The sequence below is a fragment of the Quercus robur genome, chromosome 4, assembly GCF_932294415.1.
Source record: "Quercus robur chromosome 4, dhQueRobu3.1, whole genome shotgun sequence".
Taxonomy (NCBI): Eukaryota; Viridiplantae; Streptophyta; class Magnoliopsida; order Fagales; family Fagaceae; genus Quercus; species Quercus robur.
Genome location: NC_065537.1, coordinates 78,994,553 through 79,021,963, shown reverse-complemented (window position 1 = coordinate 79,021,963; position 27,411 = coordinate 78,994,553). Strand labels below are relative to the sequence as shown.

Genomic DNA, 27,411 nt, shown 5'->3' with positions numbered 1-27,411 from the left:
TAGTTAATGAGAGGATAGTCACTAAGCGATTTCATTGGATTCAAACTACGTACTTGACTTGCATTGAGTAAATTTGGTATATATAAATTGAGCTACATTTCAATTGAAAAATCCAGCAAGTAAATACTTGATTGAAAAGAACTTTTAATAAATTGTTACATAATATAAATAATTTCTTTTCCCTGGAATTAGTAAACATTAATAAATTACTAGATACCATCAAAATAGCTATTACAATTTTGGTCCAACAAAAGTTAAGCCATCCAATAAAGAGTCAGGATTTAAATATTTAAATGTAAGCACTCACACATGCTGATAGAGAAAATTTTGATTATCCACTGATGAATTTGGTTAATATTGTTCCGCGAGACCAATGGGGCCACGCTCCAAAAAAATTGCTCATGATATGAGACAAGATACAATTAATAGTAACATCAAATTCCAAATAGAAATACAAATTAAGCATATAGTACCTCCTGTTCTCTCAATTTATATGGAGTGGGAAGCAAGCTATCTATATTCTCAAAAAGATCATCACGACCGGATAGTGGCTCCGCAACAGGAGAATCCATGACAGAGTCAGGAATTGCAACAAGGGTTTCCTCAAAAAATGATTTAATTGACTACAATGTTTTTAAAATTGTGTCAGAAACTTCAAGCAAAAGAAGCAATTAAAAACAAACAAAAATTAAATGAAGGAAAAGATTTAATAATGTCTGCAGAAGATCAGAGAGCAAAACACTCTTTGCATTAAGATAAGCAGCTAGGCCATTAAACACTTTGGATTAACCCTCCTTTTAGCTCCAAAGATGTATCCAACAGTGTTCAGTAAACAAAGAAACCACATGAAACGAAACGATGCAATAAACATGTAAATGAAATTAAGGTGTGGAAATGACTTTGCTAACAGCTAGATACGGGGGGATCAGAAGAATAATTCGGGGTTTATCTCTTCAGAATTTCAGTTGACTAATATCTTGCACTTTAGATTTCTTTGAGAAATTATATTTAAACCCTATAGTTTCAGAAGTTCTAAGCAAAACTGTGAACTTTTAACATATGATCCAGTGGTTTTTACTGAATAACTAATCCAAGCTTTTCTAATACACTGGGATGATGTCTATGGAGGCGGCTGACCCATATTTGCTAATAGCTAGTATGGATGTCAGAAGAATGCTTTGATATATATCCCTAGAGTTTTAGTTCAGAACATCTTTTCTGGAATGCATCTTTGTGGTTTTTTTTTTTTTTTTTTTAAGCAATTGGAGATATATATCAGAAAAATGAGTCACCCAAGTATACACGAAATATACTGGGGTGAAACAATCAGTTAACAAAAATTCCATAAATCTTTTCTGGAACACGTCTTTACTTGTTAGAGGTTGGAGCATTGACTGTAACCACTTTAGCTTGGGCCCAGCAGACACCAAAATGGCTGCATGAGTACCAACTACCAACAACAATTCAAATTTTATCCTAGGTTTTACTTTCCTTGTTGATGCAACTGCCTCAGTAAATCTTGAGAAATAATCACCCGAATCCTCAGTTAACGCATCCAAGGCTGTCTCTTGGATAGGGAGAGATGTTTCACAGGCTTCAGTGGGCAGCCACTATTCAGAAGCAACAGATGATGGCATGCAACTACTAGAATGAAATACTGAAATTCATACTAGTCTAACTGGGCATTGTCCCATATTTGCAACTTAACACACCCAACTCAATAGGTGTCCTGGAAAAGAGACCAAGGAGCAACAGGTAATGAATGACAAAAGCAGCAGTGGGGGAAAAGACAGGGGGTGTGGGGACTTGCAGTGGGGCATTGCATCTGATTAACTTCCATGGACACCCAAACCACATTTTCATGCGATGGTTGGGTCTATAGACATAAGTGGTGGTGTGAGAAGGGCATGCTGTGTGCACACTGCACATAAACAGAGTCAGATAGAAAAACCATGTGTCAGGGTTGTGGTTTTTTCTTCTCAAACTCATGCCGTCCACAAATAATTGTAGATATTAATCTTTTGCATCTTCCTAACTTTCTATACGCTGTTTCACTTGGACTATAAATGAAGATAAAAATAAAGCAGTCCAAGCTAACAGATATGATCTACCATACAAAATTAGAACAAGTAGAGCAAATTATGCAGATGGTTTGGTAATGTTTGACCACAACTTTGTATATCCTGCTTTTGGTTACTTTCCTGGATAGTAACGAACCACTAAGAACCTTTTCTACAAAGCACTGAATAAAATCACTTGTAATAATTGACATACCTTGCAATTTTGGAATGCAGCATCAGCTTTGCGCTTCCACAGGCCATTCCCAGGCTCCGAATAGAAAAGATGAAGTAAAGGCTGCAACAGGGTTTAAGGGTCATTTAAAAACACAAAAACATTTTATGGGTGGAAGAAAAAAGCTAGACTTGATCAACACTAGGCAAAAAGGCTATTCCATGCAAGTTGGGAAAGACAATGGAGAGGGAAAAAATAAGGGCAACAAGTAGGGGAAGATGATATAGACATGTCTTTAGTGGTGTATGTATAGCAACACAATATTTTTTTGATAGCAACACAATATTGAGGGATTCCTTTTACAAAAATTGTTTTGCATTTCCAAATATATCCACAATGGCCACTTGCAAACATTGGACCTCACAAGGCAACAGGTAGCAAGTGACAAGGGAGATATACTGGATCAGCATAGCAGCAATGGCAATGATCTGTCTCTTTGGCATCTAAATGACTTATATTTGGCATGTGGATTGATAAACAGATGCTATCAAGTTAGGGCAAAATACCAAATTCCACAAAATGGCATTATTCTAGGCAACATACATCCAACATACACATTTATTAATTCCCGCACAATTGAGGATTTACTCCCAACCGGTTTGGCAGGCACTAGGTCCTGGGTTTGACTCCTGCAACGGGAGCACCTATGGATTATTGGTGAAACACCGGCTTAGTGCTCATTGGTGCCCCTAGTGGGGCTAGGGTAGCTATCGCTCACTAAACGCAGCGGGTAGGATGCTACTGTAGTCATGCCTAGGTAGGGAAGCCAAGCCACCTTTGGTCACCACCTCCTTCCCTTTTTCTTCCAGGGGGGAAAAAAGCTGAACTCCCGACATTTATTATAATCATAGAGACAAAAGATATATATTCCCATGCAATATAACAATAGCATAATAATCTGTGCACGAGCAATAGAACAGTGGTTCATATATCACACAGACACAATTCTGTTTTATTCTTTGTCCAGTTGTCCTCAAAATATAAGGCCACATAGTAAATCATACTAGACAGCCACATAGTAAATCCCTACCTTCACCACGTCCCGTACATGTGGCTTAATTCCATATTTTCCCAAAACAGAATCGCCATACACTTGATATTTTTCCAGGATCTAAAGGGACAGAAATTATAAACTGTTAGCGAAGTAAATCAATCGAAGAAAATGAGATGCATCCATTTGAGAGCCAAGCCTGCTAATGACCTGACGTCGTGTAATACCACTGCTTGGTGCACCATAAATTACAGAATCAACATGTCCCAAAACCTGCCAAGGGCTGAAACAAAGGGTAAAGTGTTATTTAGTCAACATATTCAGTATCAGCATAGAAAAATATGATAGAAACATCTCAACCCAAATGCGAAAAGAAAACCTCACAGAGAAAAAAACATTAGCATAATGCTCACCACACTGCTGATGTGAGAACCCATTCTACAGCATATCAATATGTATCATTACTATATATTTACATAAGAAACTGTTAATACTACAAATTTCTGGCAATGCCTACTTGGGGGCAACAGTTGTCAGAATCTTAAAATGCACATAATGGTAATTTCCTCATGGAAAATTATGTGTGTCATAAGTATGTATCACATCTTGACAACTTTATGATACTTGCTATGAAAATGTATGATCCTAGTACTCATGATGCAAGAAAAATACAAATTTTAAGTAACTTTAATAGACAAGTTTGAAGTCAGCTCTTTCACTGTTCACCTACCCCTAGAGAAAAAAGGGTTCTTATTATGCATAATTTACTTTAAGATTAACAAAAGCATCAAAAAGTTACATTTTCTTTCTTTTTCCTAGATGCACGGGCATGTTAATCATTTTATACTTTACTATTATAAACTTTGTAGTTTACTTTAAAAATAAATAAGTAAATCTTAACTGATGGAGAAGCCTACACACATAATAAATATTCCCTCTGTACTTCCACACCCCTCCCCCTCCAGCAGTGCAGCAGCGCTTTCTTATCAAATGTTTTATTTATTATTATTATTTTTATGATGTGGAATCTCACCAAGGCAGGGCCCTTTGGACCCAACCCTGGGGAGTAAACTATGGACACACAAGCCTACACCCGCTAGTGAGGATTGAACCCAGGATGTTTGGGTCTACAGCTCATCCCAAGCTTCCAACCACTAGGAGGCACCCTAATGGGTTCTTATAGAATGCTTTATTTACCAAAGAAAAAAAGAGATATATGCAACAATATACTTCATGTACAGATTACAAATAATACAGTAGCATTTATATAATCAAAGTATATTGAAAGTAATAATTAATGGTTCGGTATTAGACATTAGATTCTGAATATTTGATGCATAATTTTGCATGAAAAATCAGCAGTGCTTGTTTTCCAGAAATTACATAATTCATGCACATATTTTGCCAATTATGTAAGAATTTTAAGCATATTGAGCAACATACACTAATACAACAATAACTAATAAGGAGAATAAAAGATATCACTGTAGGCAAAATACATTATTTGACAATTATGTGTACCTCGACCTCAATACATCACTATGGTTAAGGATGACCAATAGGAAGGAGAAAATGACATTAGACCTTCCTCCAGATTTGAGGGACAATGGTATAGGAATTTTCTTGTAAACTGAATTAAGTTTTGGATTTTAACTGATGAAGGCTAGAGAATCTATGGTATCTACCCATTTTTCACCATTGACAAGAGCCTATTAAGAAAGTGAAGTAAGAGATGCACTCCGTGCCTGCCAGGTTGCAGAGTTTAGTTTGCTAAGTGTACAAGTAGTCATGGATTGGAAGTAATAAGGCTACTCAGTATTTCTAGGAAATCCAAAGAAGATGGTTTAACAACCCGATTAACACCCCTGCCAGGATTTTAAGCACTGCAATCTCACCCCTTATGCCTTCTTCTATGGAATTAAGAAAAAGAGTGCCCATGTCCTTCAGGTGATTGAATCTGAGACTACATTATCTAAGAAAATGACAGAATTACACATGATGAGCTGGATTTCAATGTTCGAGCTGTTTAAAGGGAATATCAAATAATGTCATACAACTACCTGTTTTGAGAACTTCATAGTTAACAACTTTGTTAAATAAAGATAGCATTGAGGATCTTCTGTAAGGTTCCCTCACCTCCTGTTCTCCCTCTCAGACAACCTATATCAAAAAACTAATTTGCATGTGTGTCTGTGTAATTTATTTTTCAGACACTAATTACAACTTGATTTTATAATTGACTTAGAACTACCATGTTTGTTGTCACTCCATCTTCTTTTATTTATTTATTTTTATTTTCTTTATCAGCAAATATATTTGTAAGCATAACATTTGCAGTCTACAATGGTTTTATGATGACAGTTTAAGCATACTGACTATCTACTCAACTGCTCCTAGAAAAATGTTAAACAATACAATGAATTCATGAATCCACACAAATCTGAGGGTCGAAACTCATTGGTCAACAGCCAAGAGAATAAAGAGCTGACCAAAATAAAATTCTCAAAATTATTCATAACACATACTTATGGTATGCAGCACGTCCAACCATTACACCATGAGCTCCTGCCCTTTGAGCTGCATTGACCTATAATTTAAAGGTCCATGAGAAAATAAGTATAAATTGAAGTATCGGAACATTCAGTAATAATTTAGAAACAGCAAATGCCATAAAATAAAAATTCCTTAGTATACTCCCTGTTTTCTTTGGCCTCAGCCTTTTCATGTTTTCATTATTAATAAAATTCTTTACTTATTAAAAAAAATTCCATAAAATAAAAATGCTTGAAGCAAATTTTTGCAGCTGTGAACTAGCAAACCATGTCAAAAGCAAAAACCAAAGATTAAAGCAATTATAAGGACAAAAGAACAAATTTTACACCAGACACGTGTAAATGTTAGTAAATTCATAGTAAGCATTTACACCAGATGCATGCAAGTATGCAAGGACATAAGCAAATAGGATAGAGACAGTCAAGAAGAAACAAAATTTTTGGTAATCATTAGATCATGTTAACCAACAAAAAATCTTAACTTATGAACTTAAGGGAATTTTTTATAGATAACAACAAATTCAATAACTATATGCATAATAATTAAACAACAAATTTACACTATTCTGAGTTCCAACAAATGCTTCCAGACTCAAAAAACTAGCAATCTATTTTCTCTGTGAAATCAAGATGATGGGAGCTAGCACATATCTAACACACTCTTATGTTCCAACCACAAAGAAAAATTTCGTTTGTCCATTCTTTGTCATTAGATTTCACACAATCACTTCACTCTTGTGCATAATTCTTTTAGGTTACGTTGTGTTCATCAATGAAAAATTTCGTTTGTCCATTCTTTGTCATTAGATTTCACACAATCACTTCACTCTTGTGCATAATTCTTTTAGGTTACGTTGTGTTCATCAATGTGGGCATGAAGTAACCTCTTCTTTTACTAAAATATCAATACATATCAAAAAAATTTATTGACAAAGAAGGAACAAACAAAACCTGGCTTCAGATGTCAACAGATAAGCAAAGAATAAATTCATTTATAGTTAAAATATTCAATGGCAAAAACAAACTGATGTAACAAGGTAGCCTAAAGCAGAAAGTTTTTTGACAATTTGATAATTGGAAGAGGGGAGATTTGAACCCTGGATGCCTCATTTGAAAACACCAGGAGGTGCCAACTACTTGAACTAAAGGCTCCTGGCTAGCCTAAAATGGAAAGTTAAATAAAATAGGTTCAAAAAACCTCTAGCCAGCTGACAGTTATGGAATAAACTCATGTCCTGTTAACGAAGGGTCGGTTACTGATTTGAATGAGATTTTTCTAAACGAATGGTCATACAAAATTCATTCATTAAGGTTCCATATAAGCTATGTGAAGGCCCAACTATAGGTGTGAACTGAGGCAACACCTACATCTAGAATATTAAATTGATTCTTTTCTAATCTTTGTATGGAGTCACATATCTTGGAAAAACTTGAAGATACTGAGGTAACAATCACTTCCACTTGCTTTTATTGAGCTTAGGAATCCTGTATCAAATCAATTAACTTTAGCTTGTTAACTCTAGCAAAACGTGTTTTCTAGAAATCCTATATTGATCTGCTTAGCCCGTCAGGGGTGAAAAGCCCCTGAATTACCCGGTAACTGGTTCTGGCGGGTGGGGTCAGTTGCCCGTAGGAGTTTGATTAACAATGAGGATTGTTGTACAGTATGCTCTGCGACGTGCAACTAATCTGAGTGAAGTTCTCCTATGTTATCAAAAAAAAAAAAAAAAAAAATCCTATATTGATCTTCAGTTGACCCTGTTTCTGCAAACCCTGCTTCCTAACCTCCCCTTCTCCCCTAAATAAAAAGAGAAGATAACACTCTGCCTGGTAGGCATATCTCCCAGTCCACCCTGGTGTCCGGGCCCAGGGAATTGCTCCTTACCAATCCAACGAGACACAGATAAAAGGGAAAACAGAAGAAATAGCCTTTTTATGGACATATTTGGCACTATGCTAGCTGGAGAAAAAAAAATCCTAAAGCATGAAAGTCATGCGGACACAAGCAAGGAAGTCCACAGGATGAGGTACCCAAGCAAGGACCTCAATTTTCATTAGGAGGCATGGGTAATGCAATAGTCTCTTGAGGGAGGAGTTCAGAGGCCTTCTAGTAGGGTTTTTTTTTTTTTTTTTTTTTTTCATGTGAACAGAACCTATGTATGTACATATGTACATGCATTGTATGTAAACATTTATAAATGCATACTCATGTGTGCTTTATAGATAACATTTTTTTAAATACAGGTGTACATTAACAGACCCTCCCCCCCTCTCTCTCACACACCAAGAAAAAAGAAGAAGAAGAGAAACAGTTAGTTTGACAATGGCTCACCTCATCAACACAATTTATGCCTCCATTGATTGTAAACCTTAAGTCCGGAAAGTCACGCAAGAGACCATAAAAGTACTCATATCTGCATAATGAAATGAAATATTTAGAAAAAGCGGTCTGGAATAAAGCTAGAACCACAAAAAAAAAAAAAAAAAGATATCTTAACCAGGAACTTTTAAAAATTACTAAAACAGCAAATTTTTTTTTTTTTGACAAGTAACTGAAACAGCAAAATAATTAAGTACATACTTCAAGGGAGGAATACTTCGATTCTCAGCTGGGCTAATGCCATTGAGCATTGCCTTCCTCGAATGTATTATGAAATGTCTAGTTGGTGATAGAGAAGATACTTTGTAAATAAAATCACCTGAAAAGGGAAAAGAAAAATAGCAGCCAAAAAATTAGGATGCAACCTGGCAATTCCAATATAAGATACCAAAAAAAAGTATCACCTAAAAAAATTATAGGTACAATATCGGATAAACAGTGACAATGCAACTTAGCTAGATTAATTGAGGCTTGGTTTAATGGCAAAGAACATAGCCAACTCTTGGAGAGGAATTCATGGAACATAGCATAAAAATTACATAACTATAAAATATAGAAAGGAATAGAAACATAAATTTGTCAAGCAAAAGGAAATCAATAAACAGCAAGATTTTATTTGCATATTTACAGTAATGATGCATAATCAAATTCCACATAACTGAATGCCAGTCTATTCACATTACAGTCAAATGCACCCATGCTACAATAATCAGAAGATATTGAGCTAATAACCCCATGCTACAATATGAAACAAGATTCCACATAACTGAAAGCATGATTATTTGCATGACATTCAAACGCACCCTTTAAGCATGCAAAGTTGGAGAGGACTTTTTGGATGAAAGCAGGAAAGCACAAACTTTGGCCCCGGTTTATATTCATCAGTTGTTCCTTGTAAATTTATAAAAGAAAAATAAAAAGTTCCAAGCAAACTTTCAACTTAAATAGGTTGCTTTTAACTTAAACAGAAAAAAGAATGTTCATAAGAGGACCTTACAAAGCTCATTGTACGAGTCATGATCATCGACACCAATTCGACATTTAACACTAACAGGAACATCTGTATTGGCAGCAATTACTGACATAGCCTCACCCACAAACTGTCCTTGTAAACAACAAATGTATATATCAGAGCAAGCTGACAGAAAATTACTGTCTAGAGAGGTTGCACTCAACAAAATAATCAGCTTAGTTGCCAAACCTTTGGATCAAGCATAAGACGAGCACCAAAGCATCCATGTCCAGCTACTTTTGGACTAGGACATCCACAACTGGCAAATACTAAAAGGTCTTAGTTCAGTGATCAAAAGGAAAAAAGAAACTTAGAAATATGGCACAAAATATTGTACAAACTTGAAATTTATTTCATCATAGTGGTATGGATTAGCAAGTTCAGTAGCTTTTGCCAAGTTTTCCAAATTGTTCCCACCAATTTGAAGCACAATAGGATGTTGCTCTGGAGAATATGCCAAGAATCTGTCCTGAGCAATATAAACAAAAAAAACAATAATAAATAAAGAATCAAAGGTATTGAGATAGCAAAATATCAGATCCACCAGATATTTGGGGGGTTGGTGGGGAAGATGAAGTATGAACCAAGAAATCCATTTTTTTAGAATGAGTTGAGGGTGTAGGCATTATTGGTAGCAATGGAGTAATATGTTCATGGCAGTAATCATTCAACATAAAAATGGCAAACTAATAGATGGAACTAGCGAAACCTAAATAGTTCCTCTTACTTTTTACTTCATTTCCCCTTTTGTAGTAGGCTTATAACAGGAAGATGAGCAATAAATTTTAGGATATGAAGACAGAAGGAAACTACAATCATAAGATTTTAATGTTCTTCACATATTATATATAAGTTGATACCATTATGTCAGAACCTTTGAAAATCCAATAAAGATGGAAAACTACTATTTACTCTCACTTTGACATATATTGACATTTATTTGAGGGATTTGGCAGGACATCCACAAAGAACAGAGACCAAGAGAAGGTCTATAAACATTGAGAGAAACCAGAAATGAAGCACCATTATTTCTTAGATGGTGTAGATAGAGGAACTTGTATTAAATGCTTTTGAATCTTGAACCCAGAACTTCACCCGCCAATTCTTATGGAAAAAGTAGTTGTCATTTGAGCTAGAGCTAATTGACAAGCAATCCAATATATAATATAACACCAAAATCTATAGATTTTAAAGAATCACTTTCATAATTTCACATGCTTCATCCTACAATGTCACCTCCTTTTAAGTTCTAAATACTTTGGTTACTGAAAATATTGGTAATACTTCTTAAAGCTCCTTCAAAAGGCAAGTCTTTAAATAACTTACCAGATTATCCTTCTGATAAACAATTGTTTCTGCTGCAAGCATCTCCGTGTAGAGCCATGCATGTTTCGATATGAGCCGGGCAAGAGTCCTATAATGATTATCTGTCCAGTCCATCATTGGAGCAACACTGCCAATAAAACACTAAAATCATATTAACTTCATACAATCAAAGAATTGGCGGTCCTCTTGATTTAGAACTGACAATATAAAAGAGAAGCGTATGAAACCGCACCTAAACCAGGGAGGAAGATACTGCCCGGCAACCATCGCAGCATCTGCAAGTACTTGATCTTTTCGTGTATAAGTAGACGGTCCTTTTGATTTGGTAGGATTTCTCTGAAAAATATTGGAAGAAAATATGCTGTGTTTTTTAAGGATATTTAAATAAATAGGAGTAGATGAAGCTGGTAAAGAATATCCAGTTAACTTCATCATCACTCTAATCAGACCATAGCCTGCTCCATTGGGTACCTATCCATTAAATAAAAAACTATACCCACATGAGACAGTAGATAAATTATAAATAAGATCAATGTTGCTGAATCGATACAAATTATTGGCAGCATCCTACAAAGACCTAGATGATCATATACAATAAAGGAAAATTAAGTTGCAGACTTAACTACCAGTATCATGACAACAAAACAGCACTTGGAATTCCATGTTTCCCTTTGAAGGAAGTTTTTAACTTCAATAAATATGGCTTGCAGTTTTGTAACTAGAAAGAGTTCAAATGTAATCAACTGAAATCAGGAAAGAAATTTCTGATTAAAAACCAAAGGAGTCAACTGTGAGTCTGTGATACCCTGAATTATGTGAATTGGATTGCGTAGGTTTGTGTTATGCGAAGGTGCGCTAAGTCCTACATTGGTGTTCATTAGGTCAAACTGGGCTATATAAGTGATTACAAGGAGCCCAGTTGTAACTTGACTAGTTCTTTTGGCGTAAAAACACAGATGTGGCTAGTGCCTTCCTCGGGTTGCAAAATCAACAATCAAAATGGTCTCTTTTTTATGTGAAAATTGAGCAGGAAAAATCCATATCAGGGCCAAATTGAAGTTTGTGTAGCTTACTCAATACCAAAAAAACTTCCAAAGCACCCAAACAATCAACCAAAAAAAAAAAAAGACCCACTGCAACTTTTTTTAGATACTAATTCCAGACCCAATAAACAAAGGTCAAAGAAGAAACTTTCTAGACCATTCACTATGGAAATAACATCCATGTAGTAAAAACAGTACACAATTAACATGAATGCAGGCTAAGAATATTAGAATACCCATTAAGGGTTTTAAATTTTAAATATGAACCAATTCACAGATTACCCATTTGCTTGCATGGAAAAAAAATGGACAAATCTTAGACCAAAAATGGAAGAAAAAAAAAGCATTTTTTCAAACAGTTGGTGGGCATGGAATTATTATACGTGCATAGCCAGTAATTACACAATTATACATATATGCATATACACATGGAATATATGTGCGTGCGTGTATGGGGGAATAGGGTTTACATGGAGGAATAAAGTCGCGTTGAGAGGAGCTTCTTTCACCTGAGAGAGAGAGAGAGAGAGAGAGAGAGAGAGAGAGAGAGTTTAGAGGTTGAGTTTGAGAGTTTGAGAAAGTGTGGTTTTTTATTTTGTGCTTTATCCGCGGCAAATATTAGATGACGAGTGAATGCAAAATGCAAAGAATATTATGTTGGGCTGGACCTCTTTAACCTTCTTGGGCTCATCTTTTGTGTTCTAGGGCTCAATTATACGTATAGTCATTTTTAGATTAAAAAAAAAAGGAAAAGGAACAGTTTTTAATTTTATACTAAACTTAATGAGATTCCTCTCATAGTCTCATGAGATTGATAAACATGGTGAATGTATTGAAATTATAATTTTTTTTTCTTTGAGTTAAATTATATTTTTGGATTAACTTACCTTTTATTGATTCCTAATTTGTTTGAGATTATTGATGAAATTTCTACTTTGACCTTTTTTTCTTTTGTTTTTTTTTCTAGCTTAATAAATTTTGTTAACCCTTGAGTTATATGATTCACCTAAATTGTTAAATTTTTTTATCGCTTGAGTTATGTGATTCACCTAATTTGTTAAATTTCATTATTGTCAAATAAGATAATTGAGTTTGAATTTCATCTATAACTATTATTAAAAATGTCTTGGCTTGATAGTATAAAGCAATACCATAAAAAAATGCCAAATATTTTAAATCCAATAATCAATTAGGAAAAAAAATCATTTCAAATGTGATGTTGATCACAAACATCAAGGAGAGAATTTCCATTTGTGCAAAATTAGTGTTAGTGCAATGTCACTTTGAGGCCTAGGAACTTCTTAAAATTTCAAGTATACATTATGAATTGAGTGGTTTACATTGTATCATGTCATCCATAGCTCAAAGTAAATTTCAATCCATTTAATTGGTAAAGTTTATAATAGTTAAATAAAGAAATTGGTAATAAAGAATTAGCATCATTAAGCAACACCATAAGCTTTTATCTTATCATCTTTTTTTTTTTTTTTTTTTTTTGAGAAACAAAGCTTATCATCTATATATAAACAAATGTTAATTAATTTTCTTTGAAATTTTTTTAAGTGATAGATAACTTGTCAAAATCTAAAGCACTCATTTAATAATAAACAGTCTAAAATTACAAGAATTTTTTAATTACCTTAAAATATCCATATTACAACAAGACTAATATATGATGGACCTGGCCTATATCAAGCACATTATCAAGCTCGGCCCATTATCTCCAACGGATATATGTGGTGGAAAACAGAACTACCTACCTGTGTTTCCTTTTATGTCTCACACTCTCTTATCAGTTCCATACACTACTCCAATGGCTAGTCTAAGCTTCAACACCACCAGAATCAGAACTCCAACACTTCAATCCCACAAACCCATCTCCAAATTTTCCTCTCTCGCAAAACCCATCAAAGTTTCATTCACTTTCCTCACAAAACCTTCAAGAAGAAACCAACAAAAACTCCACCCTATCAGGTCTAGTTCTGTGTCAGAAAGCTCAGTTTTTGCACCGAAAGAAGTGGAATTTGATGATGATGATGAAGAAGAGGACGACCCAACTGCAGAACTGAGCTATCTTGACCCGGAAACCGATCCCGGGAGCATTTTGGAGTGGGAGCTGGATTTTTGCTCTAGGCCTATACTAGATATCAGAGGGAAGAAGCTGTGGGAGCTAGTTGTATGTGACAGTTCTCTTTCACTTCAATACACAAAGTATTTTCCTAACAATGTTATCAATAGTGTTACTTTGAAGGATGCTATTGTATCAATAAGTGATGATTTGGGAGTCCCTCTACCGGAGAAAATCCGCTTCTTTAGGTGAATTTTTTGATTGTATGTATGGTTTTTTGTTGTATATATATCTACACAATTATGTATGTACAAATATGTGAGTTTTCAAATTGAATTATTCGATAATATGCATGAATTTTGTAGCGTGTACACATTTGTGTATGTATAAATGTTTGTGTGAGTGTGTGTTTTGATTGATTTCTTTAACAATGGGTTGATTCTTTGTTTGAAGGTCACAGATGCAAACAATTATAACAAAAGCATGTAAGGAGCTTGGTATAAAACCTATTCCAAGTAAACGGGTGCGTATAGCCTTTCGTTATGATTTTGTTTTACTTCTCTGTTTTATCAAATTTTAAGTTCTTTTTTTTTTTCATTGAATTTGTTGTTTATTGAGTTCAAATCCAAAGTTAGGTCCTTGTTAAAAGCAACTAGGATGAAGATTGGATCATGAATAGAAGTCCTAACTTTGATTGAATTGGATCACATTGTGCACAATAGGCATGGAGAATAAAATAACAGTAGGAATTGTAAATCTGTTGGGAGATTCATGAATTATTTCTTGAAACTATTGAGATGATACAAGCGAATACATGTGTTATCAATGGGGCATATAGATTATAGAGTTTGAAACAATTCTTAGACATGATATGCTAGAAATTCTCCATGGCTATTACATGTGGTGTTCATGACAATTCCACTGATGGCTATAATATTATAAAGGAATTCTCTAGCAAGATTTAAGTCTAGATTTAATAGAAAACTCAAAATTTAATGGATTGGCGCATTGGATGGGAAATACAATGTAAAAGAGCTTGGGAAAATATTAAATTGCGGGTACAGTTAGTGAATCATGGCATTCCAGTGTTTAGTTCAGCAAGGCTATTCCTAAGCACACTTTCATTCTTTGGCTTGCTATTCAAAATCAGTTGAGAATGCAAGATAAGATGTAAATGTATGGATACTAATGATTATTGTGCTTTATGTAACTCTGCTTCAAAAGATCACAATCAACCATTTTTCAATTGCTTTTATTCTGAAAATTTCTGGAAAACTTTATGTGAGAAGTACAACCAAGGGATTGGAGTTATAGTATTCAATGGACGGTTCACACTCAGAGGGAAATCTTTTCCTAGGATTAAGACTAAGATTATATTCTTCATTGCTGTGTTTTAAATTTAAGAGGGAGGGAAGCAAATGGCTCTTTGGCCTACTGGCACCTCCATCCTTGTGGTGGGTATACATATGGGGTTTGATCCCGGCATCTTCACTTGATGTTTAACCATGTTGCAGAATGGGCAAGTTGAAGTAACTGACAAAATTCCAAAGAGATCAACCATATCTTTGGCTCCAATGATCTTGGAAAACTTTATGTGATATCTTTAGTTTAGGTTGAAGCTTTTGATCTTTCTGCGTCCTTGTTTTCCTTTTTGATTGTTGTTAGCGTCATTGGTGGATGTTCTCCTGACCTTATCCCTTTCATAATTTGCTTCTTTTCCCCTTCAAAGCCCAAATGAGTTTTGTTTGTCTATTCAAGGGTATTAGTAAATGGTAAATTTAATCACTTAACCATAATTCTTACATTCCCTCTCATGTATAGGTCCAATCTCCCCCTTAAAGTGGGCCAACACTTGGGCTTTTTAAACTTTTAAAGGGGAGATAGAGACAGGATTTGAACTTAGAACCACCTGCTCTGACACTATGATGAATTACTGATTGGGGAAGGGTGAATTTTAATTATTTAGTGTGGGGATTCTTTGTTGCATTGTAATCTCTTTCCCAACTTTTGAGTTATACTGAGAGTTTGTTTTGCCTTGGCTATACCCTTATGTTTTTCTATAGTTCTGTTTGCTTTTTGTACAGTCACCTAATTATCCAAAAATTCTGCTTTTTGGTTGAATTATTATTTTTTCAGTGCCTTTCACTACTTCTATGGCTGGAAGAACGTTATGAGGCTGTATATATGCGTCATCCCGGTTTTCAAAAGGGATCTAAACCGCTTCTAGCATTAGACAACCCTTTCCCAATGGAGCTTCCTGAGAATCTGTTTGGTGAAAAATGGGCCTTTGTCCAATTGCCAATTTCAGGTACAGCACAGCAGCTTTTACTTTCAATGATAATGATAGACGGATACTACACTTACGCACTCAACCCAGACTATTTTATGAAACATTCATATCTATGCTGCATTTTGAACTGCATAATTAATTTTTTTTGCTATGATACATTAGTAGCTATCAGATATTAGATACTTTTGAAGATCCAATTTTAGTATGATGCCATTTCACTAAAGTGTTGCACAAAGAAGTCTCACTCAATTCAAAAGCGGATATAATGATTTTCTTTTTCAAGGTATTTCACTAGCCTCTACTGATCTTACTTTCCCATTTTCAGCTGTTCGTGAGGAGGTCTCATCCTTGGACACAAGATTGGTGTTTGGTGCAGGTCTAGATTTGGATTTACTGGGAATTGAAATTGATGATAAGACATTAATTCCGGGACTGGCTGTTGCCACTTCACGTGCTAGACCTTTAGCAGGTATATACTCCTTTTTGCATCTTCACCTCTCATATAATTCTTAGTGATTTTATATCATGATCATTTTATTTGGTTTGTTTTATGCTTTACCAATATGTTTTTTCACATCTTTTTAAAACTATCTCTGAAAACAGCACACATTGTTTAGCATGGCAGCTATAATCTGCATTCGGGATAGTCTTAAGAAATTTGATTCCTGCATGCAATTTTTATATACAAAGTCCAAGTCATAGGAAATGCATGGTATCAAAGTTCTTAAGGCCTGGCATATCTTGCCATGGTAGGTAGCAATTATGTACAGCCTCAAATTAGTAGTGCTCAATGAGACCTGCTAGATTAATCATTGCAACAACCAAAAAGTTAAAAGTATCTCATTCTGGGTTTGAAGTGTAATCTGATTAATTTAGGTCTCTAAGAGCATTTCTAGCAGATTAGGCAAATTTTTATACTGTTTGGAAAATGAACAGTGATTTTTACCTTTTAGCTACCCACTTTTTCAAATACACTTTCCAACAGATTCTCTATCTCATTTAAATATTATTTCTTCATTCATTATTCATTCTTTTTTTAACAACTACACATCTTCCAACATTTTTTTATTCAATACCTTATTATTATAATAGGAAAAAAATATTTGAAGAATGAACAGTAACCCATCAGACTTGTTAAGCTACTGTTCATGAGCCAAAAAAATTTCTGGATATAAATAGTCCATTGGAGAATGAACAGTAGCTTATTTTGTAGGTTTACTCTCTAAAGTAGAGAGCATTTTGTGTTTAGCTCTCCTATTGGAGATGCTTTAATTACAAGTTAATTGACATATACTTTTCATTTTTAAGATTGGTTCCAAAGCCAGATGGATAGTTTATGAGAGTGGCAAGAAGCATTATGCATTTTCTAATTCTTAACTGCTATAGGAGGATTCGTGTTGATAAGGTGCATTTGGAGTTCTAACCAGAGTTACTCTTAGCCAATTTATATCAAACAAGCAAGAAATAGGATTCCTCACTTCACTACTTGCTCATCCACTTCTTTAATTTTGATTTAATGTCCATATCCAACTCTATATGGATTGTGGAGCAATACTTTTTCCATTTGCTATCTCATTCCAAGTATGCCTTACGCACTTTTATGCTGCTTCTATGGATAGCAAGTATCATTATAAAAACCTTGTGATGTACTCTTGCAGCTTGGATGAATGGACTGGAAGTCTGTTCAATTGAGGCGGAACTCAGTCGTGCTTCCTTGATTTTATCTGTTGGAATTTCTACTCGCTATATCTATGCTACCTACAAGAAAACTCCTGTAACAACAAATGAAGCTGAAGCTTGGGAAGCAGCTAAAAAAGCCTGTGGAGGCTTACATTTCCTTGCCATCCAAGAAGACTTAGATTCAGATGATTGTGTTGGATTTTGGCTCCTACTAGACTTGCCACCTCCACCTGTATAATTTAAATTCTTAAATAAGCTAACGCAATCTCTCAAAATTATATCACTTCACACATCCTCATTGCAGAAATGAATGTGAATTTACATTTTTCCTTTGTTCTTTTAATTTGCTTTGTTCCAGGTTTACCATTTGCAATTGCATGTTGTTTGACTTGGATAAAAATAAATATGATGCATTGGAGAAAAAGAAAACATACAACAAAATGCATGTCTTAGATTGTTGTGAAAGTGGATGTCATTTCTCAATTCGTTTGAACAAATTAATTATTTGCACTTAAGAACCATTAATCTTATAAAAAGGTCTGATTTCTTCAACATCCCCCTTCCCAAACAAAATAAAGAGAAAAGAAAAACTTCTTGCATTTGCAGACATAGACATATAGTTATAGATAGAAGGAGAAAATGTGTTTGTAGGGCATTCTTGGAAGATTAAAAATAAATAATTTTTTGTCAAGTTTGTGTATTCACTGGTTGAAGGTGTACGTGGCACTTTTCTCATAAAATTGACGCAAAACCTATTTTTCCACCAATGTCAACCAAGGATTTGTCTAGTGCTTTTTTTTTTTTTTTTTTTTTGATAGCAAGGATTTGTCTAGTGCTTAAATCTTAATATAGAGCAGAAACAGTTGTTTAGAAAGGCAGAGTAGGAGATGGTGATAATGATATGGTTATGATAACTTAATACAACAAGTTGGGAGCGGAGGGAGAGAATCAAATTTATAAACCCACTAAGATGAGGGAAATAAAAACAAGAGATTTGAGTGGTGTTCAGTACGTTAAAGATGAAGATCAAAGAGGTGATGAAAGTCTCATGGCTTAGTGGTCGGTGTGACAATAATGACGTTGGTCGATATGCCATAATGCCACTGCTTGTTTACTAAAATCATCATAGATTATTAATGCTGCCAAAAATTGCAAAGAAAGTGTTAGGAAAATAAGAGGAAATTAAAGAGAATTGGAAAAGTTATTTTGATAAAATTTGTTACGGAAACAACATAAAAGATTAAAGCGATTTAGGTAGCCCATTAGCCCAATAATGGAGGATAGAAACCACAGATTTGTCTAAAGAATTAGGATGATTGACACAAAAATGCATTAAAGAGGATGAATATGGGAATAGACGTGGGACCAGAATTTCCATTGAGGTTTGGAAGTGCTAGGGTGATGTGGGTGTATGCTGTTTGACAAACCTTTTCAATATGATTTTAAGTGTCGACAAAATACCTATTTACAAGAACAAGGGGGATATCCAAAACTTTACAAACTACCGTGAAATTAAACTTACTAGATAATTTCCCGTGCGATGCATGGACACTTTGCAAATTCATTTGAAATAATTTTTATGTTTTTTTAAGACCTATTTATAAAACTCATTTTATTGTATAATATTTATGTTTTACCAAAATATTGTTGAATGCTTTGAAACTCAATTTTCTTAATTCATATTTTATATATATATATATATATATATATAGTCTTAGAATTGGCTTCCGAATATTGAGTGGAATTACTCTACTAATCTAAACTTTTAAGGTTGGAACAATCAAGTTTTTTGACATTTGTAGGAGACTTAACATATTATATTATTTGTAGACTATATTTTTTAAATTGGTTAAATGATTTTGAAATTTAAATTTATAAATTTAAATTCAAATCATAAAATACTTTCATATCCTAAAATTACAAAAATTCAAACAACCTCCCAAAACTTTCTTAACCAAATACCGATCCCTAAATCTCAAACACTCAATTCATTATCTCATTAAAAGGAAATTTTCTGTAAATGCCGGCATATGGAGAATGTGATAAGATATAGAAAAAATTGTTAAACAATTCCATTTATCAAGATTTAATTGCCTTTAGCAAGGCTTCCACATTTAAAAAAAAAAAAAAAAATTAATAGAGCACAAAACACTCCAAAATCATCATTGTCTTTTACTTTTTCTTCATAGCTTATATCGATATTGTACTAAATAGTAGTAAAAAACCTACAAAGGAACTTGTAAATTATGAGCTCTAAAACATTATAAAAAAAAACAACTAATCTCATCAATAATTAATTATAAGGTTTCTTTTTATATCTCTTTAGTTCTAAAAAAATACATTTATGGCTTTCTCACACTAAATACCCAAAGAAGAAAAGCAACCATAACTTTTACAAAACCCAAAACATCTAACCTCAACATCAAAACCATATATAATCCATCGTCACTCAATAATTTAAAAAAAATAAAAAAATAAAAAAAGCAAGCCCTCCTCCTTAGTTATAGCAACCTCATACGGGTTAAGATTAGATAGAACGACGAAGTTGGAGTTGGGTAGGTCTCATTGAAAGGTTGAAGATAAATGACATCATTCTTGGTCGGAATGTATTTGAGACGAGATGCATGAAAGGTTGTGGGCTATATATAAAGGAATAGAAGTGCAAGAGATTTATCTTGAAACATTGAACCAAAGAAATCTAAGAAACAAAAAGTCTTGAAACATTGAACTAAAGAAACAAAAAGTCTCTATTTTTTTTTTTTTTTTTTGGTTCTTATATTGTGGCTTAAGAGTATTTCAATTCTCTTTTCAAATAGTGCGCCACATGGCAAAATCTCATACTTTCACGCATGAGGTCTCTCCTTTTGTATATACATTGATTGATTGATGATTAATCACACTATGAAACTATAAGAAAGAGTGAATGAACATAGGTTAAGATGTGAAACAATAGTATCAGAGAATCAATTTGGTTCTATGCCAGGACAATCTACCATGGGAGCTGTATGGCCCCTAACATCCAAGTCCACTTGGGCCTTGAGCCATGGATCAATAGTATGGCCCAGGGATCCAACCTCCATATCGATCGGGATCCTGACCCGGGCCCACAATAACTACTTGCCTAAGTTGGGTGTTGTTCAAATACTTGAAAAGTGGACCGTGGATTCCAGCTCATGTATTGCTTGGAAAGTCATCCCGGACGATATGCAAATGATTGGTCACATTGCCTTTTAAGTGCTCGACAGTGCCTTAGGAAACTTCACCGCCGAGCATATTTGCTGTAGAGGGAACCATTTCCAAAGCCACTCACACCTAAACGTCTACTTAAGATTAACGACATTGGACCTCTTATTGCACTAGTTTAAAGGTAATGATAATCCCTCCACTAACAATTGGCTATAAATAGGAGAAACTAAAGTATGGTAGAGGGATGCAATTTTGTGTAGAGAAGAGAGAGAAAGAGAGTCTGAAAGGAAGAAACAAAGAAAAAGAGAGAAAAGTGATCTCATTGAGTCTCTAAATCTAGAACAACCCAAAGTAGGATACTCAAGCCCACTATACAAATAAATTGTAAGCCCAGGTAGGGGTTTGGCCGAGTAAACCTGTCTTTGGTGCGTACAATTGGCGCCTACTGTGGGGCTCTCTTACGAAACTGTGGTTCTAAAGGGACTCAACTTCGGGAAAAATGTCTAAAAGGCATTCGAGGAGTTGCACGGAAAGCGAATCCGTAAATTCTTCTCAGGGATCTAGCTGGCGAGAGCGCAGACAAAAGGAACGAGAGGATAGGGAGCACGGTCAACAAGAAGAAATGTCCGACGAGGGAGAAGGGTCGTATTAAACCCAACGGACAGTCTCGGGTGCTACGGGACATAGGCATGGGGAGGAGAGAGACGAAGAGCTTGAACGACTGCGCAAACTAGTTAGGGACTAGAAATTGGAGGTAAGGGGCAGGCGTCGAAAAAGAGATTGAGATGACCAAGAAAGGGAGGTCGACAATTGGGGAAATAGATACGAGGCGGGGTCTAATTAGTGCGGGTCTCGGCAACGGTGAAGTCAATCACATTCTCAGGAATCCAGTCAGTACCAAGATCGTTCGCATTCGCAAGGATCTCAACGATATTGGAATCGGTCAGTCTCCCGAAAGTCAGGGCAACGCCGAGATCGTTCACGTTCTCGGGAGAATCAAGTCAGGAATTCGGTCTCACCAAAGGAAAGGCGACCTCATAATGCTGCTATGGACACTATGAGTCGTGCTTTGTGAAAAGTAGCTTAATCCCCGTTTTCGGAGGGTATCGAACGGGCCGAAATACCGAGCAGATTCACCCGCCCGCCGTTCAATTACTACGACGGGAAGACTGACCCGGTAGAGCATGTCAATCATTATATTCAGATGATGTCTCTGCATACTTATAATGATGCGCTAATGTGCAAGGTGTTTCCTTCCAGTTTGGGACCAACCGTTTTGAGGTGGTTTAATGAGCTACGGAAGAGGTCCATACATAGTTTTTCCGAGCTAATTCAAGAGTTCGACGTTCGGTTTATGACCTGCAGCCGAGTACCGTAGTCGGCAGATGCGCTTTTGTCCATGAAAATGAGAGCATGAGAGACCCTCCGTAGTTATGCCAACCGATACTGGGAACTATACAATGAGATAGGCGGGGATAATGAAAAGGTCGCAGCAAGCACTTTTAGGATGGGGTTGCACGAGGACTCCGGACTACGGGAGTCATTGACTAAGAAGCCTCCCGAAGACATGAGGCAGTTTATGAGACACATTGAAGAATATAAATGACTAGAGGATGATCGGCTGTAAAGCAAGGGCAAAGCACCGATAATGAATCATCCCCGGCAAAGTGGTTTTCCGTTTAGACCCCGAGGGGGCTTGACGATTCAAGAACTAGCAATCCAGATGGGAGAAGTGAACGTTACATTCAAGGAACCGGTGCACAGGATTCTTGATCGGATCAAACACGAGCCGTATTTTCGATGTTCGAACAAGATGGGTGGGGATCCATCTAGGAGGAATCAGAATTTGTACTGCACCTACCACCGGACAAAGGACACACAACCGAGCAGTGTCGGGTGTTGAAAGATCACCTCGGGCAATTGGTCAAGGCCGAGCATTTAAAGGAATTTGTGCTGGACTAGAGAAACAGAGTTGCGGGGCAAGATGCTTAAAAAAGGGGGAATCCTCTCCCACCCCCTGTAGGGGTGATTGAAGTTATCCATGTTGTCCTGGAGGGGCTCATTACAAGAAGAAGGAAAGGGGTGTTGACTATAGTACCAGTAAAGAGTCGCTTGGAAGTACAGCCACCAGAGAAGAAAATGAAGTTTGCACGGGAGCCTATCGCATTCGAAGATGACGATTTGGAGGGAATAATCCAACCACATGATGATGCATTAGTGGTCATGGCCCGGATAAGTGGCTTCTTGGTAAAAAGGGTAATGATAGACTAAGAAAGCGGGGCTAACGTAATGTACCCGAATCTGTTCAAGGGGCTCGGGCTGAAGAAGGAGGACCTTGTGAAGCACACTTCGTCCTTGGTTGGGTTCGATGGTAAGGTAGTGATTCCTGAAGGGCAAATTTCACTTCCTGTAATTATGGGGGGAAAAGATATGGTAGTAACATTTACAATAGTAACTTCACTTTCCCCGTATACGGCAATTCTGGGAAGACCATGAATCCACTCAATGGGGGCTGTCCTATCCATACTGCATGTGAAGATCAAGTTCCCAACCGAGCAGGGTATTGCTATGATAAAAGGAGACCAGCAAGTGGCGAGGCAGTGCCTTATCGCCGTAGTTAAATAGAAGCGGGGGAATCAAGTCAATCAAGGAGAAGAGACCGAACAGCCGATGAGAGGCAAGGGGAAAGGGCAGTCCGAACAGAAGCAGGATGGGCAGGAGGATACATCCCGAGAGGTCTCTTTATAGCAATCACAAGAGCCCCGGGAACCAATGGGGGTTGGCTACGCCGAGGAGTTAATAAAGGTAAAGATATTACTGGACACTAATAAGTATTTTCATGTTGGAGCAAGTGTGAAAGATGAGGATAGAGTGCAAGTGTTTCTGTTTCTAACTCAAAGCATAGATGTCTTCGCTTGGAGCCCGTACGAAGTTCCCAGGGTTGATCCCGGGTTCATTGTTCATAAGCTTAAGCCGAGGAGATCAGCCAAAGATCATGCTGAGGCAGTAAGGGGGAAGATCGAGAGGCTGAAGGAGGCCGGAGCAATAAAGGAGATCTATTTTTCAGAGTGGCTGGCAAATACTGTGGTTGTCAGGAAGAAGAACGGTAAGTGGAGGGTTTGTGTAGATTTCACGGATATAAACTGAGCGTGCCTGAAGGACCCATTTCCTATGCCAAAAATTGACCAGTTGGTGGACGCCACTTATGGGCACCCGAGGATAAGTTTCTTGGACGCCTTTTAGGGATACTATCAAATCGCTTTGGCCCCTTAAGACCAAGAGAAGACGGCATTCATATCCCCCGATGCTAATTATCATTACATCGTTATGCCCTTTGGGCTGAAGAATGCCGGGGCGACGTATCAGCAGATGATGACAAGAATGTTCCCGGATAAAATTGGGCATACGGCTGAAGTATATATTGATGACATGGTGGTAAAGAGCAAGCAAGAAGCGTGGCATGTAGATGATCTTCGGGGGGTGTTTGAGATATTGCGGAGACCAGATATTTACCTTTAGAAAAATTAGTGTTGGCCTTAGTACATGCCACCAGAAAGTTGCCTTAGTATTTTCAAGCTCATACCGTGTATGTGTTGACCAAGTACCCCATATAGTCATTGCTGAAAAGGTCTGATTTCACGGGGCGGATAATTAAGTGGGGGACACGGCTCGAGGCATTCGATGTAAGGTATAAGCCGAGAAGTTCTGTAAGGTATAAGCCAAGAAGTTCTGTAAAAGGGCAGGTATTAGCTAATTTTGTGGCGGAATTCTCACCTAAGAACCAAGGGGAAATGGTCTGTCAGTTGGGGTATCGCCCGTGGAAGGTATATGTGGACGGTGCTTCTAGCGCCATAGGGGCTGGGGCCAGGATCGTCATAATTACTCCAGAAGGTATGTTGTTGGAGCACTCGTTTAGGTTGGGGTTTAACGCCTCCAACAACGAGGCAGAGTACGGAGTTTTGCTTGCCGGATTGAGGGCAATCTCAAGATTGGAAGCCCGGGACGTGGAAATTTATTTGAACTCACGGCTGATAGTTAATCAGGTGCAGGGAAATTTTGGGGCTTGAGATCCCCGAATGAAAGCATATTTAGAGTTGGCAAAGCAGGCCATAAGTAGCTTTTGTACGGTGAAGGTGATCTAGGTAGCCCGAGCACAGAACAGGCATGCCAATTCCCTCGCCACACTGGTATCGTCAATAGCCGAGGAAATTCCCCAACTAATCAAAGTGGAGCTTATCCTAGAACCTAGCATTAAGGCAACAGGAGATGTAAGGACCATAAGGGTTGGAGTCACAGCAATTTCAACATTGGGACCGTGTTGGATGGATCTTATCATTACCTTCTTGGCCGAGGATCGAATCCCGGACGATGAGAAGGAGGCCAACAAAATCCGCAGGGTAGCTGCCCGGTATTGGTTATCGAATGAACGGAAGCTCTACCGCAGGTCCTTTAGGGTGTCGTACCTTTTATTCCTGCACCCAGAGAAAATGAGCCAACTCTTGGCTGGGCTGCATGAAAGGGTATGCGGCAGCCATGTGGGAGGACGATCATTGGCTCACCAGGCAACGACTTAGGGATTTTGGTGGCCCCAAATGCAAAAGGACGCCGTGGAATACGTCCGCAGGTGTGAGCAATGCCAGAAGCATAGCCCCTTGATTCACCAGCCGACAGGCCATTTGAACCAGATCAGTAGCCTTTGGCCCTTCGCGCAATGGGGGGTGGATATCCTCAGCCCGTTTCCCCAAGCAATGGGCAATCGAAGATTCGTTCAGGTGGCTGTCAATTACTTCACAAAATTAGCGGAGGCAGAAGCCTTGGCTAATATTCGAGACGTAGATGTGAAGAAGTTCGTATGGAAGAATATAATCACCAAATTCGAGGTGCCGAACTCCCTTATATCGGACAATGGACTACAATTCGACAGCCAAGCTTTTCGTGAATTCTGCAGCGACCTCGGCATCAGGAACATATATTTCTCTCCAGCGTATCCCCAGAGTAATGGCCAGGCTGAGGTCGTAAACAAGGTAATCGTGAATGACTTGAAACGAAGGCTAGAAGGCGCAAAGGGTAATTGGGTCGAGGAATTGCCTAATTTTTTGTAGGCATACCAGACAACTCCTCAAAGGTCCACAGGGGAGACCCTATTTTCTCTAACGTACGGAGCAGAAGCCGTGATACCAGCTGAAGTCAATCTATGTAGCACGCGAGTTTCAGAATTCAACATATCCCAGAATGACAGTATGCTGATAGAGTGTCTTGATTTAATTGAAGAATATCGGGATACGGCAACTATACGACTAGCTGAGTATCAGCAAAAGCTTGCCCGGCATTACAACCAGGATATAAGGGTGAAGGAATTCAATGCCAGAGACCTGGTATTGAGGAAAGCAGTAGGAAGCATGCGAGATACAAACGCCGGGAAACTAGCCCAGACTTGGGAAGGACCGTACAGAATTACAACCATTGCAAGCGTAGGAGCGTACTATCTAGAAGACATGGACGAGATACCGTTGCCCGACCTTGGAATGTTTATAATCTCAAGAAGTTTTATCAATGACTGTCCATACACAGAAAAATGTAACTTGTAATAACTAATATGATAATGATGTAACTTGTTCGTGTAGGCCCAATCGACTCTATTTGTTTAGCTCTTCTGGACGTTAATCACGGAGGAAGGCAAGGAGATTTAAGCAGTCAATTAAAATTCTAAGGACTGAAGCCTGCTTCTCGGTTCGATCCCTATCACCGAGCAGGTGGAAACCTTATTCAAAGATTCTAAGGACTGAAACTTGCTTCTCAGTTCAATCCCTGTCACCGAGCAGGTGGAAACCTCATTCAAAAATTCTAAGGGCTGAAGCCTGCTTCTAGATTCGAGCCCTATCACCGAGCAAGTGGGAACCTTATTCAAAGATTCTAATGACTGAAGCTTGCTTCTCGGTTCGATCCCTATCACCGCGCAGGTGGAAACCTTATTCAAAGACTTTAAGGATTGAAGCCTGCTTCTCGGTTCGATCCCTATCATCGAGCAGGTGGAAACCTTATTCAAAGACTCTAAGGACTGAAGCCTGCTTCTCGATTCGATCCCTATCACCGAGCAGGTGGAAACGTTATTCAAAATTATTCAAAAAACATCCTAAGGACAGAGGTATTACAGAGAAAAACATCATTCAAAAGAAAATATTCTGGGCAGAAGCATGCCCTGTTCATTAGTAAAACATGCATGCACGGGGAATCCGAAGTATTACTAAGAAATTAAAACATAGATGCATGGTCATAAATTAAGCCAACTGGTCGGCAAATAAACCTTAGTCAAAATCCAACACGAAAAAAAACAATTACTTCGTCACCAAAAACCCGGCGACATTAAGTTTAAACCCATTGTTTAGTAAAAAAACCAGAAATTAATTGTTTAATCGCCACATCCTGGTGATATAAGCAAACCAATTCAAAATAAAAGTTACTAAAGCGAATAAAGGAATAATGTAAAATCGGTTCGGCAATTAAGAGGTAAGGTCCACGGGCTGCGTCTAGGATGCGATCTCGGTAGGCTGATGTTCGGATATGGAAGGTTGAGGGTAAACATTTTCGTCA

General features: G+C 37.2%; 2 protein-coding genes across 5 annotated transcripts; one reads left to right on the top strand and one right to left on the bottom strand.

The window, feature by feature from the left end:
* Positions 1 to 313: 313 nt before the first annotated feature.
* On the bottom strand, positions 314 to 12,213 carry LOC126723899 (uncharacterized). Of its 4 annotated transcripts, none has more exons than XM_050427900.1 (13): positions 12,067 to 12,213; positions 10,786 to 11,024; positions 10,554 to 10,680; positions 9,569 to 9,696; positions 9,417 to 9,486; positions 9,213 to 9,315; positions 8,417 to 8,534; positions 8,168 to 8,249; positions 5,809 to 5,870; positions 3,494 to 3,566; positions 3,323 to 3,403; positions 2,275 to 2,355; positions 314 to 623 (listed from the first exon to the last, which is right to left on the bottom strand). In XM_050427900.1, exons 2-13 carry the CDS (start codon positions 10,986 to 10,988, stop codon positions 459 to 461), a joined length of 1,293 nt encoding a protein of 430 aa, XP_050283857.1. In that variant the 5' UTR covers positions 10,989 to 11,024; positions 12,067 to 12,213; the 3' UTR covers positions 314 to 458. The 4 variants fall into 4 exon arrangements, with proteins under 4 accessions (XP_050283857.1, XP_050283859.1, XP_050283858.1 ...); XM_050427902.1 differs by having other exon boundaries at positions 10,786 to 10,889; positions 12,067 to 12,181; XM_050427901.1 differs by lacking the exon at positions 12,067 to 12,213 and having other exon boundaries at positions 10,786 to 11,043.
* A 1,133-nt stretch (positions 12,214 to 13,346) lies between these two features.
* On the top strand, positions 13,347 to 17,977 carry LOC126723898 (protein TAB2 homolog, chloroplastic). Its single transcript, XM_050427899.1, has 5 exons — positions 13,347 to 13,912; positions 14,118 to 14,187; positions 15,801 to 15,972; positions 16,280 to 16,423; positions 17,613 to 17,977. Exons 1-5 carry the CDS (start codon positions 13,371 to 13,373, stop codon positions 17,870 to 17,872), a joined length of 1,188 nt encoding a protein of 395 aa, XP_050283856.1. The 5' UTR covers positions 13,347 to 13,370; the 3' UTR covers positions 17,873 to 17,977.
* The last annotated feature ends 9,434 nt before the right edge of the window (positions 17,978 to 27,411 follow it).